At 32.1% G+C, this 15,635-nt stretch overlaps 1 protein-coding gene across 1 annotated transcript; it reads right to left on the reverse strand.

Moving 5' to 3' along the window:
- Positions 1 to 872: 872 nt before the first annotated feature.
- On the reverse strand, positions 873 to 15,430 carry LOC126811372 (maternal embryonic leucine zipper kinase). The gene is made up of 17 exons (XM_050536941.2): positions 15,319 to 15,430; positions 14,215 to 14,322; positions 13,490 to 13,575; positions 12,647 to 12,763; positions 12,128 to 12,271; positions 11,377 to 11,445; positions 11,087 to 11,179; positions 10,470 to 10,568; positions 10,101 to 10,268; positions 9,392 to 9,475; positions 8,675 to 8,782; positions 7,787 to 8,105; positions 7,064 to 7,184; positions 6,596 to 6,761; positions 5,264 to 5,367; positions 4,532 to 4,735; positions 873 to 3,297 (listed from the first exon to the last, which is right to left on the reverse strand). The coding sequence occupies exons 2-16, from the start codon at positions 14,273 to 14,275 to the stop codon at positions 4,558 to 4,560; spliced, it is 1,917 nt and encodes a 638-aa protein (XP_050392898.1). The 5' UTR covers positions 14,276 to 14,322; positions 15,319 to 15,430; the 3' UTR covers positions 873 to 3,297; positions 4,532 to 4,557.
- Between the last annotated feature and the right edge of the window lie 205 nt (positions 15,431 to 15,635).

A 15,635-nucleotide genomic window follows, 5' to 3' on the forward strand; every position in this document is an offset into this window, starting at 1 on the left:
TATTATTATTATAGTTGGCCTTAAAATATGAATGAATAGTTATTCATATCCGATAACTTCGGGACTCCCAAATTGGGCCCCTCACTTTCTACAACCGACCCTGAATTAAACTGACGGCCTCAGTACTCTCCTATCAAGTTTCATGTATCGATGTACCATAGGGCCAATAATCGTTTCGATTATTTAAACGAAAAAAACGTCTGACATGAGCTCTTTACATAGTAATTTCGACAATTAAAAACAAATCTTAGGTTACATACGATCTTGAGCTCGATGTTCATGGGAAGAAATAAATTATGCCTCAGACATCTAGGCCTATTAACAATATAGAGGATGGGGTGAAATGATGAGAAAGTAATGAGAACTTTGGATGAGCCTATTGGTAATATGTCTATAGTTGCCGTTCAATCTGGAATGTTGTACCTTTTATAGAGAGAGAGATGGGGATTAACGTCCACTCGACACAAACTAGGTCATTTCGGGACTAACATATTGTTCAATTTTATTTCAATAATTCGCTTGCGCAAAGGGGTCTTTAGCAGTGGGGGGAAACTGGAGGACCCGGAGAAAATCCACGAGGTTGGACAGGCGACCATACTCTTTGTCACGTACAACTGGGGAATCGAAACTACACCAGTTAACTCAATGACAGACCTTATGATACAGCGCGCACGTGCTAACCATTCGGCCATCCAACCTCCCGTACCTTTAATGGCTACGGGGTTTTCCATAATAATGGCCACATGAAAGGAAAGGGTATAAACTACTGCATGGATATTTAAAATAAAACAGAATAGTCTGAGGTATGGGAAGCATGATTTGAAAAAAAAAAAAAAAAAAAAAAAAAAAAAAATCCCTGAATGTCATTTTGCCACATTTGTCCACCAAACATATAAGAAGTAAATATATAAATATATGTGAGAAATTAGGAAATATTTTATATCATTAGAGAGAGATTACATATAGTGAGAGTTAAAACAATTGTACATACATTATATACAAGATGTGAACATTAAACTTATATTTCTATTGCACAAGTACATATATTAGAAGTGTCTGTTGATAGATCTAAGACAGACTTATATTTCATTTCTTCTGGTTAGTTTAATCCTAGTCCAGTTGTACGGGAATGATTTCACACATGTGTACAAACATGATTTTAAACTCTTATTTTAACTAAACCTGTTACAAAAAAACGATTATGTAACTCTACATAACATATCTACTTGAACATACATTATGCAAAAGCTAAATCTGTCTATTGCAGGTCTTTCTTTAGGCCTGAAATGTTATATAAACTATTAATTAGACATTATTATCCAGACAATAATCAACTCTCGATGGCATCGCTAGCCTGCGATCTTTACTGGATTAGAACCGGTCTGTTGCTTCTGATTTAATCATGAAATGGATAATCAAGACTATGTTTTTTATCGTACCACTTTAGTAATGATGATCGAGGCTAGGCCGAATATTCAATCACTAAAATCCCAGTTCAGAGTGGATCAATTCGACTGAAATTTGCAGCAAGTTCTCTTTACATTATTTAGTTTTTAACTATTATAGTGAGAACTGCCAGAAATAAAGATATATATATATATTTCATTACAGATTTAACACAGAAAGATCTTCAGGTTAGACAAGATAGCATACACCCAGAACATAAAAACAACAAATATCTTCTCACAACCAAATATTACCCAGTTTTTAAACACTGTACAACTTCTACAACACCCATTTCCTTAAACCAGACACATATAGTATCAACTATATTCAAAAGATGTAGTTTTTTATTTAAAGTTAAAATCAGTGGAATGAAATATTTTAATGACAGAATAATAAAAAATAGCTAAGGAGTAAACAGTCCACACTAATAGCAAGGCTACACTATGATACAGGAGGGGGACGGAAACTGAGAAGGATCTCAACCAGACTACAATTATTGTCATCTAGATGTCTATCGCAACTAAGCATTCTAAATAATTTTATTTTAATTGACCTTGTATCTTTGGTATCTTTGAAGTATTAATGACACAAAAGATTCTAATAAGGAATTACCAAATAATTATTAAAGACATGAATTTAAATGTTATTTCAAAGATAACTGTGTAGTAATATATCACATTTAATATTCTCAGAAATATAGAAGTGTGAAAAGTGAGAAACAAAAATAAATATTTTTGACCAAGAAAATCTCAAGTAAAATACTATTATATACATCTAAGACACAGTATTATAATGTGCATTAATTAAAACAGATATTAAATAACTAAAATTATATATTTCAGTTATCAAACTAATATGTATAATATCCTACAAATCTCTAACACTTCATTTTCTTACTGCATATAGGTAGACAATATTCAGATATTAATTTGATTTTTTTTAACAATACACTTTGCCTTTAATTATCTCAAATTATAATGAAACATGCATATTATGTTTTTTAAAAAACCCCAAAAATAACAGGTACACGAGACTATGGACTGGGAACCAAGCATGACATCATTGCCGCCATCTTGGAATTGTCCAAGGAACAAGCATGCCAAGTTCATGTCGAGGGTACTTATTATAATGAAACATGCATATTATGTTTTTTTACAAAAAGAAAAACAGGTACATGATACTATGGACTGAGAACCGAGCACCACGTCATGGCCACCATCTTGGAATTGTCACGCGATTGTCCAAGGAACAAGCATGCCAAGTTTCATGTCGATGGTACTTGAATTGGCAGAGCTTTAGACTATTTTTGCAGAGCATCACCACAAGTAGAACAAGAACAAAATGATGAGTGCTTGGTACCCAGTTCCTTGATCCAACAACGTTTAATTGGCAGAATTTTAGGCTATTTTCGGAGAGCATCACCATAAGTAGAACAAGAACATCAACAAAATAACGAGTGCTTTGTACCCAGTTCCTGTTCCAAAAATGTTTATATTAATTTGATTGAAGCACTATATATATATATATAAATATACAAATCTTAAATTTAACATGATTTCTTTAATTGGGGCAAGAGGTAGCCTTTTACTTTACTTACAGTCAAATTATGCTTTAAATCAATGCAAAATCTGAATGTTTTCTGTAATTTATTATCCATACAAATATAAGATACGATGCAATAAAACTTGTTGGCTAAAACACTTGTATAATAGCACTTTCATGTTAAATAAGTTCAGTTTTCAAAGATCATACTTCAAGTATTATGGCTACTGCTAATTTTCAATCCATTTTCAGGAACTTGTATTGTTGACCTCAGTTTCTGTAAATTTTAATTGTATTCTTTTTTAAAATCTAAAATAAACCAATAGAATAAAATAAATCATTCTAATGTATATAAAATACTCCCAAGAAACAAAAAATATTCAATTTCTCATGATATAAATATCAATCTGATTAAAACACAGATCTATATTTTTATACTTTCCATGTTCTCTACTACATGAAGATCTGACCAGTTGTAAAGGGAGGTCGCGTCAGGGTTCATATGAGTGGCTTTTGACCCTATGATGTCAGACATTTGATTAACCGATCAGCTTTGATATTTCTAGTAGGATACCCACAGTTCCGTGCATTGCACACCAAGAACTCGCTGGAACAGACCGTTTCATTGGCCAATTTCTCACATCAACTAGAAGGCGGGTTATATAATAACCTTTCCATATCCTAGTATACTAAAGACAAGCAAAATGAAATTTTGAAGTATAAAAAAACAAAACGAAATAGGATGTGTGTTTTAATCAGATTGATGTTTATATTCATTATTCACGTAATTATTAAAATCTAGTTCCATGAAACTAGTGTGTAATTAATATCCTACAGATAGTAAGATACTGTAACTATTTAATTACCAGTCTTTTGTACTGTTTACTTAGAATACAGGACCAAAATTACTGTTAGTAATCAAATGGTGTTAGTTTAGATAAGCTTAGTAATTTAGAAATGAAATGGAGTTTAACGTCCTACTGTTCTGCACCGACTAGGCTAATGAAGACGGGCATACTTTATTTTATGTTTACAGTATTGAAATAAATACTACTGGTGAAAGGTCATTTTAATACATTCATTTCTTGCTTATACGGTTATTCATTTCTTGCTTATACTGTTATTCATTTCTTTCTCACATTCATTTCTTGCTCATACCGTTATTCATTTCTTTCTCACATTCATTTCTTGCTCATACCGTTATTCATTTCTTTCTCACATTCATTTCTTGGCCTTGCCAATACCGTTATCCATTTCTTTCTCGCATTCATTTCTTGCCCATACCGTTATTCATTTCTTTCTCACATTCATTTCTTGCCCATACCGTTATTCATTTCTTTCTCACATTCATTTCTTGCCCATACCGTTATTCATTTCTTTCTCACATTCATTTCTTGCCCATACCGTTATTCATTTCTTTCTCACATTCATTTCTTGGCCTTGCCAATACCGTTATCCATTTCTTTCTCGCATTCATTTCTTGCCCATACCGTTATTCATTTTCTTTCTCACATTCATTTCTTGTTTTACAGTAATAACTAACCTGCACTGAACACTGTTTTTCTGTATTTATAGACTAGCTGTCTGTAATATATCTTCAAATAATTTCTTATAATGCCAAGTATCACCTTTAACTCGTTTACGACAAACACCCATATAAGAACTTTTTGGTATAGAACACACTTCCATATCAAAGGCCAGTTTAACACGACCCCAATCATCAGTAACAGTACATCGTAACATGTAACTGAAATAAACATTAATAAAATGAAGAGAGAGAGAGAGAGAGAGAGAGAGAGAGAGAGAGAGGGGTTTACCATCCACTCGACACAAACTATGTCATATCAGGACTAACATATGGTTCAATTTTATTTCAATAATTTTCATGTGTCTTGGGGTTTTTAGCAGTGGGAGGAACCAGAGCACCTGGAGAAATCCCACGAGGTTGGACAGGCAACCCTACTCCTTGTCACATACAACCGGGGAATCGAAAAAAAATGAATAGAAATAAAAAACTTAATTATGAGCAATAGTTAGTGAGGAAATTGATGGAATAGAGTTTAATGTTATGCTAACATAAATATTTTTGGGCAAGCATTTTTTATATTGTTCAGCCCATAAATTTATTTCTGAATCGGAAAGAATCATTTCTGAATCAGAAAGAATCATTTCTGAATCAGAAAGAATCATTTCTGAATCAGAAAAAATCATTTTTAAATCACAAAGAATCAAATTTGAATATCAGACATATTCTATAACTAAAAGTATTACTTACTCGCTTTGTTTAAAGGGAATACACTTGGCATCTATTGTTGATTTCAGTCTGTTCAATACGTAATCAGCATTAAATTCATTTGTTCTATATACATTGTGTAAAGCCTGAAATTTTTCATCAATAACTATAATTTATTAAAGGCAATCAGGTTTACCCTGTCTGAATGTTACGTCAGTTCATCAGCAAGGTCAAACATATGACATATTCAAGTTTCAGTACCATGCGAGTGTTGTAGGTTGCCAGGCAATGAAACATGCCCACAGCAGCTAAGTTGTTTGAGCAGTCATTAAAGGTTTTCACATTTTTATTCAATTGTAGGTAATAGAAGCATTTACAAGACACTAACAATTGATGACCGGCAACAAAACATGCAGTATTAATAAGAAATAATTAAAATCTGATCGACTTCTTGTTCTTCCTAGCACTAACACAGACTAAATGTGTACTGGTTATCAGGGGCAATAACTATGACAGCCACTATCAGAAATTGTTGAAATTCAAAAGGATTGGTGAGCGTATAAAAATAATTTTTTTGGCACCTTGTGAACCGATTTAAATTTAAAATTCATTATGAATTTAGTAACACAAGATTAAATTGAAAAAAAAAATACAAAATCGATAATTTTATATAATTGGAAATTGTTGAAATTCAGTAGGATTGGCGAGCATATAAAAATAATTTTGGGGGCAACTTGTGAACTAATTTAAATTAAAAAATTCATTATGAATTTAGTAACACAAGTAAAATCAACAATTTTATAAAATACACATGGAAAAGGATCTTTTTATCCTTCACCCTTGTATAATGTAACAATATATTTTTATACAGAAATTAGTAATGATAATAAAACTAATAAATGTACAAATGATAGGGAGAGAGAGAAAAGGGGTTTAACGTCCACTTGACACAAACTAGGTCATTTTGGGACTAACATATGGTTCAATTTTAATTCAGTGGTTCGCTTGCGCGTAGAGGTCTTTTAGCAGTGGGAGGAAACCGGAGGACCCGGAGAAAACCCATGAGATTGGACAGGCGACCCAACTCCTTGTCACGTACAACCGGGGAATAGAAACCACCCCAGTCGACTCAATAACAGACCTTATGATGTAGCGCGCACACGCTAACCATTTGGCCATCCAACCCTCCATTTTGGGACTAAGATATGGTTCAATTTTATTTCAATAATTCGCTTTTGTGTAGGGGTCTTTAGCAGTTGGAGGAAACCGGAGGACAGGCGAACCTTCTCCTTGTCACATACAAATGGAAATCAATACATTAATAATCGCCATTACATATTTTTTTTACAGAAAACAAATAAATTGTAGTAGTACCTTGACTTTTCTGGGTCCGTCTGATGTAGAGCCTTTATTTTTCTTTGGTGTTAACATATTAAAGACCTTCTCTAAACTACCAAATACAGCAGCTTTACGTGATTTCTGACTACTGATAGGTGTAGACATGTGTATTTTATATAGTTCATCATCAACTGATACAGTTCTAGAAATATAAAACACAACTATAATTCCCAGATAACTCAAATACTCATTTAAAAGGGCGTTTAATATATTTGAAATTAGCATGAATTAGAATTCAATTATTGCCATTAATATTGATGTTGTGGATTTATATCCAATATTCAAGACAAAATGAAGATTTTAAAATCAGTTACCAATGTCAGATTCTATTTGGTCTTGAACGTTGTTTGTAATGAACAAAGCAAAATATGTCTAACAAGGCAGAAATGAGATTTTTGAAAACGTATAAATATTTTTTTTATTAGATAGACAAATATTACTTACTTTTTATGTGCACCAAGTGGATTATCTGGTGGTAGATTGTTAATCTGGGAATCGTATGATCGAGATGGTGATAAAGTTGTACTCATAAACGATTTCTCACCTGATTTAGATGGCGTACACACTGTAATTAACAATAACTTAGTTTAACAACAGGCGCTTATATAAAATTTGTCAGGTAGAAATCTTTACTGTGTTACAGTTGCAACATTCCAATTGGAATATGACCATTTCTCTTGCATTTAAGAATATGCAGTTTCGACTGTTTCTTAGAATTAATGTCCTTTACAATGGATGATGTTATTGCACTGAGACTAATCACATTTCTGCAATCTGATTAAATATGTTAAAATATGAGTGAATGATGTTGGCTGTTGAACTCCTGTATACAATATTTGACAGAGAGAGGGATAGAGAAATGGGGTTTAACGTCCACTCGACACAAACTAGGTCATTTCGAGACTAACATATGGTTCAATTTTATTTCAATAATTTGCTTGCACGTAGGGGTCTTTAGCTGTGGGAGGAAACCGGGGGACCCAGAGAAAACCCACGAGGTTGGACAGGCGACCCTACTCCTTTATACGTACAACCGGGGAATCGAAACCATGCCAGTTGACTCAATGACAGTCCTTATAATACAGCGCGCTCGCGCTAACCATTCGGCCATCCCCCCCCCCCCCCCCAATGTTTTCTGTTATAGAATGTAAATTGTGTAAAACTTACATGTATCATCTAATGCTACTTGTAGTTGTTTTGACATGAGAGGTGACAAGGGTTTAGCTGGTGGCTCCGTTAAAGCTGAAGTCTTCTGATTTTTATATTGAGACTTTGGTGTAAATGGAACCACAAAATTCCTTTCATTTTCTTTATTTTCCTTATTGTCTTCGCTAAACTCTAGTCTCTCCCTGGCACGACCCTTGACCCGTTCTTCCTTCGAAGCTTTCTGTTTTTGATCACTATATCCATTAACACCTCGATTATTAGGAGTTAGTATATATTGGTTAGAATTTTCACCATCATCTTCAAGACTTAATGGTCGTACCTACACAAATTAGATAACATCAAACAATTTAAGATACTGATTTCACAAAAGAAATGAAATGGGGTTTAACGTATTACTGTTCTGCATCAATATGGCTTATGAAAATGGGCAGCGATGCTATGTGGCCTACTCTTATTTCTTTTTTCAAATGATTATGTGCTACCAATGTTATAAACTGGAGCTGTTTTTCATCCCATCCCTACAATATGTTTTTATTGCCAGACCCTTCGTGCTGCAACACTGACATGGGCAATCCAGTCTGGCAAATCTCAAGGAACTATCTCACCCAGATCAAATCTGGGACCTCCAGGTTAGTGAGCTATTGCCATACTACAAAAGAGCACTGTACATTGTTCATATAAAAACAGAGGCATGTATAGAGCATGTCCTGATCCTTTAAAGATACATTATAGGAGATAAGATAAAGAGCTGGATAAGTTAATTAATGTCTAATCAACAATTTATATTATATAACATTTCAGGCCTAAAGAAAGACCTGAAATAGGCAGATTTAGCTCTTGCATAATGTATGTTTAAATAAAGTCATTATCATTATTATTATTAGTTACCTTAGATTTATCAGTAGCTGTTGGTTTCTGTAATAATCTAACCGGTCGACCTTTCATTTTCTTCTCCAGTAATAAGAAGTATGAAGCAGTTAAATAATCATAGTTCCACTGAAATAACAAATCAAAATATAGTTTAACATAACCGCAAGCTAAAACTAGTCTAACAGTGATATGACAGGGGAAGAATTTTGCCCAGATAGCAGCTTTTCTGCCTACATCCTGGCACTAAATACACTTTCCTTTTGTTTAAATTCCTGAAGGTTCATCTCTTATACTGAGATTCCAGTGTCGTTACCACATATTAATGAATGTAGATCCCAACCGGGCGTATATTGAATAATTCATGATAATATAAAGTATACAATCAGCTTTCAGTTAATGGGAGGCAACTATATGTAAGTATTAAATAAAAGTAAAGTCTCTTTGAGAAGATGAAAAACATATTGTCTTGCATTTGTCCTGACATAATGCAAGTTCTTGGTGCCAAAATTAATGTCTTCCCAAAAGAAAAAAAATCATATCTCTTAATGGCACACTCCCTGAAGCCTTGGATTAAATGCCACATTAAGTATATGTACTCTTTATGTGGTCAGATAAAGTAACCCTGGTAATGGTCAGTTGGTCATCTGACAGTTATTACAGGCTAATGGCACAATGAAATGTTAATACAATGAATAATTTTGTGGGAGATCAACAGTTTTCATTAAACATATTTACCTCAGAAACTTTAGCTTCCATTTCTCTTCTTTTTTGACCATAATGAACTGCTAATTCTGTTAAACAATCTTCATCTAATGTCATCTGATTTTAAAATATTTTAAAAAATGATAATTTTTTATTCCTACTCAAAATGTCTAGGAATATGAGTTTATTAAAGAAAACTATTTTGGGATTCTGTTTGTGTAAAAACACACTAAATTTATTTCTTTCTGAAAGATAAAAATCTGATATTTTTAATGACCAGAAAAAAATTATAGACTCAAACTGCCTAATAAACCACTAAGTCCCAGTTGCTATCTTTGTACATGCATTACTCATATAATACTAAGAGCACACTCAATAGATAGTCAAGTATATTCGATATTCACAGAAATGCAATCAAGTGACACTGATTTTAGTCCTGTCACAGTTTTATCATTCCAAATACATGTAACTGAAAATAATTGAGATTTTTTCAGTGGATTTGTTATGTAATTAAAAACAGCAAAAATAATATTTCTGGTGATTATCTTATTCAGTCCAAAATCCACTTTAGGCAGCATTGATAGAATTCAATTCCATAATGTTCAATTGAATATCCTCTAGATAGCATCATGATTGGTGTTGTAGTATACATAGTTTTTTCAACTGAGGATTATATTGAGTGTTACGTTAATAATTATTGATGGACATCTGATTGACCACAATTAGTAAGAGAATTTATTACCTTATATTTACTTTCAAATTCACATGGAATGTTAAAACCTTTACGTAACCAGGGATGATTGATTAATTGTTGAATAGATATTCTACGTTTGGGATCAACTTGTAACATCTGAGCTATTAATATAGAACTTTCAGGAGTTAACCAATCAGGTACTTCATACTTTCCACTCTGAAATATTCAAGGTATTCAGCTACATAGGTGATTTTAGGTAAAAAAAACATACATGTTAATTTGGTAGACACCAACAATGTCCTTTAAATCATACATGTTAAATTGGTAGACACCAACACTGTCCTTTAAATTACAGTTATTAATACTGCAAAATGTTAATAGTTTTTTCTAAAATATAAATGTGGGCGTGTTGATTACCTGTATTTTACGATATAAAGATGGTATCTTCTCATCATCAAAGGGCAGATAACCACATAATAAAGCATATAATAAAACACCCATACTCCATAAGTCAGCCTACAAAACAAAGAACAAATTCAATAATTAATTAATTTCTCAATCTAATGAATTAGTTCAATAATTCATTTCTTTCTCATGTTATTTTATAAATAATAATCTCCTAATTTATCTAAGTTTCAGGATGAAAAGTTATTGGAATACAATATGTATTAATTGTTCTTATGTCTGTTTAAAATATTATTCAGAATCTTTTTTTCTTCAAGGGGGGTTGGATATCCGAATGGTTAGCACATGCGTGCTGTATCATAAGGTCTGTCATTGAGTCAACTGGCGTGGTTTTGAATCCCCGGTTGTACGTGATAAGGAGTAGGGTTGCCTGTTCAACCTTGTGGGTTTTCTCCGGGTCCTCCGGTTTCCTCCCACTGCTAAAGACCCCTACGCACAACCGAATTATAGAAATAAAATTGAACCATTTGTTAGTTCCGAAATGACCTAGTTTGTGTCGAGTGGTCGTTAAACCCCATTTCTCTCTCTCTTTTTTTCTTCAAATTTTTATTAGTCAATATGTAAACTACCTCTGCACCAAGATATTGTTTTCCTGAGATGAGTTCAGGTGCAGCATATGCTGGACTACCACAACATGTAAACAAATGATTCTCCATACCACCCTGAAAAATATGGAAATTGATTAAATGGTTAAACTAAAAATTACAATATGATGTCAACTAGGTAAGGGTTAAAAGTTTTTATTTTCTCTCTTTTTTTTATTAATATCACATCACAAATCTATTTACATTATTTCAAAAGTCAATAATACAATGACATAAACTTTTGAAAACAAATTTCTGCCGATTATATAGCTCACCTTGGGCTTAGCACATAAACCAAAATCTATCAATTTTAAATTCTGATCCTCATCAAGTAGTAAATTTTCCTGCAAATAAAATAAGAAAAAATATAATGTACAAAAACTACATTAATAATATGGAAAACTGTTTAGAAATGGTACAAAACAGGAGGGATATAAAGTATTATTATTTTGGCTACATCCTATTTCGTTAATTTTCCTTCTGGACAGTACTGAAAATCGACATTGACAATTTTTTTGAATATCAGCATACTGTATTTTTAATAGTAATGATTGCTTTCAATGTTCAATCGTAAATAAACAACAAATGATAAAGAAAAACAATTGCAAAAATCCTTCTAAAATCCAGTGTTCAATTAGTAAATCAATGATAAGGGGGGTAACTCTGTATATTTCTCCCTAACGCAATATTATCTCCCCTTGGACCACAAAAGTGGCTAAATTTCAAGCGTTTAGAAATGGTACAAAACAGGAGAGATATAAAGCATTATTATCTTGGCTACTTTTCATGTTGTTAATCCAATTACAAGTAACTCAATTCAGCCTATCATTTTATGGATTCTCATCTCTGACTACAATTTTGGACTTATTACATTATGTCCTGTCCATAGTTTGTCTTGTGTAATTGTTTACTTGAGGTGTGGTCCTCCTGCACTTACTATACAGTATTTGTATCGCACAGGACAAATGAATTAAATCAAGTCTTGTGCTGATCAAATTAAAAGTAGTAATTATTATGAATACATACCGGTTTTAGATCTCTATGAGCATATCCTTTAATGTGTATATAAGCAACAGCTGATACAATCTGTCTAAAAAATATTCTAGCTTCTGCTTCATCTAGTCTATCTTTAGATACAATATAATCAAACAATTCTCCTTCTGGACAGTACTGAAAATTAACATTGACAATTTTGGGGAATATTAACATACTGTATTTTTAATAATAATGACTGCTTTCAATTTTCAACTGTAAATAATCAACAAATGATAAAGAAAAAGAATGACAGAAATCCTTCTAAAATCCATTGTTCAGTGGTGAAGGGGGGGTAACTCCGTTTATTTCTCCATAATGCAATATTATCTCCCCTTAGACCACAAAAGTGGCTAAATTTCAAGAAACTGCAGAACCTGTATATTTAATGTAGCCACAGCATTACAAGACAATAACCTTGAACTGAATAAAAGTCATTCAAATTTCTCACCATATTAAAATGGATCCAGATTAAAAATGGCCATCAAAAGTTTAATGTGTAAAACCTCATACCTCTAACACCATATAGAATCTGGTTTCAGTTTCTAAAACTTGATATAATTTACAAATATGTTGATGACAAAGTTCCTTCATGGCAGCTATTTCCGTTTTAACTCTTGGTAAATCATCCTACAATAAATATTAAACCAATTAACCCCCTGTGGCTTCAGTTATATTTACGATTACATACAAATTAAAATGTTATTAAAGGTCTATGTTACCATTCACATTACCTGTTCTATCATATTATATATTTAAAATAGGTGGAAATAAACATTGTTCTTTAAGTATTAAGGAAATGATTTCAAGAAATGTACCTTAACATGGAAATAAATTTAGATCTATACTTTTTTCAATCTAATAAGAATTATATCTTTATTTTATCTTTTATGTTTCAGATATAAAAACTAACATATTTTCAACAATGCACATGCATAAGACTTCTGTGAATTTATAAGTAGATCAATGGATGTCTTGGGAGTCATTGGAGTACCTGTGTTTTCATTGGCTGCTTGCAACACAAGGGAGAACATGACACAATGATGTTCAGTAAAATTCAGTCCATTGAAATTAAAATCCAGGATTTAAACTAAATTCTTTTTTTTTTTTAAAATACATCTTATTTTAATTCAAATTGTACTGTTTTTGTTCCTTTATTTTTATTATAAATTTGTTGAACAATTTGAAAATAATCTTATTTTATGACACTTTGTAATCAATATCTAATGTTTTCAATGAGATATTGACTACTGGTACATGCATAATTTTAATCTTTTTCTAGATTAACAATTTTTTTTATCTATATCAGTATTGTGTGTAGCGTATTTTACTGACAGTACTGGAATTACATCATACCCCTAATGCTCTTTTATCCATTATCTTTATGGCTACTTTTTCACCTGTTAAGGCATGATAGGCCAACTTTACTTTAGCAAAACCACCTGAAATATAAATGTGAAACACAGTCGTTAATCAATGACAATAACCCCATAAAATGTTCTAGATCGTCAGATTTTGTGCTACTATACCATACATCTCAGTGCTGGTCAATTATAACATAGAATTTTAGGGAGAGGGGTTTTACATAGGCTATGCCTGTTCCCCAATACCATTCAGACAACCTGAATAAAAATATTGTTTAAAAAAACCAAAAAAAAACATAGAATTTTCTTTCATACTTGAAACAGTTAATCTGTGAACTGTCAACACCACACATTCTAGTACTAGTACAAGAATAAGGCTATCAATGCTGATAATGGTTTATACCATTAATAATACAACTATATCAGCAAGATAATTACATCACCATCTTTGTTATGTTATTTAAATAATTATGCACTGTAGATTATTTCATTGTTTTGAAATTGATCATTTTTGATGATACATGTTCACAGCACTTAAAATGATGGTGTCTGAGTCTGATCATAATTTTGTTTTGTTGATATAGATAAGAAATACACAATGGTACATAAATTAATTTAACTGGAGATATACATGTACAGGTTACATTTAACATATACATACTTGTTTTTAAAAAATCTCAATTTCACAGAAGAGCAAAATAAAGCTGCTTGATTTACCTGAACCTATGGTTTCTCTTAAATGGTAGAAGCCCTTTAATTCTGGATATTGAGAACTCATTTTGGAATGTTCAATCTATCAGATATTTACAGTATTATTAATGATACCTGGAATAGAAAAGGGACAAATATTTAATATACACCTATCTACTTATTCCCTTGTATATTGGATGAAAACAAGGATCAAAATCAAAATTAGTCTTCCACTGTCAACACAGTAAGAAAGGCAAAATCATAACTTGGACCACTTGATCTGCTCAAAACCCTCTTTTACATCATTATCTTATAACTTTCACCACTGTTTACATTTTTAAGAAATAATAGACAATTCGTCCTTAATTAAGGCTTAATTAGTTCACGTCATGTATTTTGTTTTCTAAGTTTGTATTATTTGTGTTGTGATATAATAAGGGAGCCACAGTGGCTCAGTGAGTAAGATGTTGACTTGGGTTTGATCCTGGTGTTGGTTGAGAAAGGTCATTGGATTTTCCTGCTTTTTTCGACTTTGTCAATGTCAGTTGTTCAGGACAGAGGGACTGGAAAGGGACGACATATAGTCGTTTGGGTTGGACGAAAAACCTAGGTCCTGTGTACACATGGTGTGCACGTAAAAGAACCCTTGTTAAGACGGAGTTCGAAAAAATAGCAGGCTGTAGTGCCGATGTTTGGACAAAATTCTTTCTTTGTGATGTATATTATTCTAGTTGTTGATCTTATTTAATGACTTATGTGGTTTTATTTCATAAACTTTCTAATAACAGACCAAACCAATTCATTAATTTGACCTAAATTTTAAATCAATTCAAAGACTGAAAGCGGCAAGGGTTTCCCCTTTACAATATGCAGAAAGATCCAGATTTGGTGCTAGTCTAATCAATATATTATAAAACAAATAAATAAATAAATCATAAAGAAAGAAATTAAATATTTAAATGACACATCAATGCATATTTTTGACATACAATGTGAATGTTCACCCAAAATAAACAAGCCAAGGTCAGTCTTTTTAGAGTAACATCAATTAAAATGATAATGATGTCTTTTTTACAACTTTTTGTCGAGTTTTCCCAATACATTTGCTAAAACTATAATTTAAAAAAGCACCTTTTAGCAGTTATTGTGCTCTAAAACACCACATAACCATAAAAATAACAGTAACTTGATGTCAGCATGTACTTTATCAACTTTGTTTTGGATCTATACAGTTTTGAAATTGGCTCCTTTTCATACATGACCAATCGGCGCGCTAATCATTTGACTTCCGCAACACCAAAAGAACAAATTTTAATTTTTTTCCTCGCCAATCAATGGTTTAAAAATAACACAAGCCAAAATATAAATTATAGACATTCAAATTGATCACTTTAGTCTCTTAGTTTATCATGATTATTTTCAAAGAATACATTTTTGATTTGGTGCGG

Source organism: Patella vulgata, chromosome 2 (assembly GCF_932274485.2).
Source record: "Patella vulgata chromosome 2, xgPatVulg1.2, whole genome shotgun sequence".
NCBI lineage: Eukaryota > Metazoa > Mollusca > Gastropoda > Patellidae > Patella > Patella vulgata.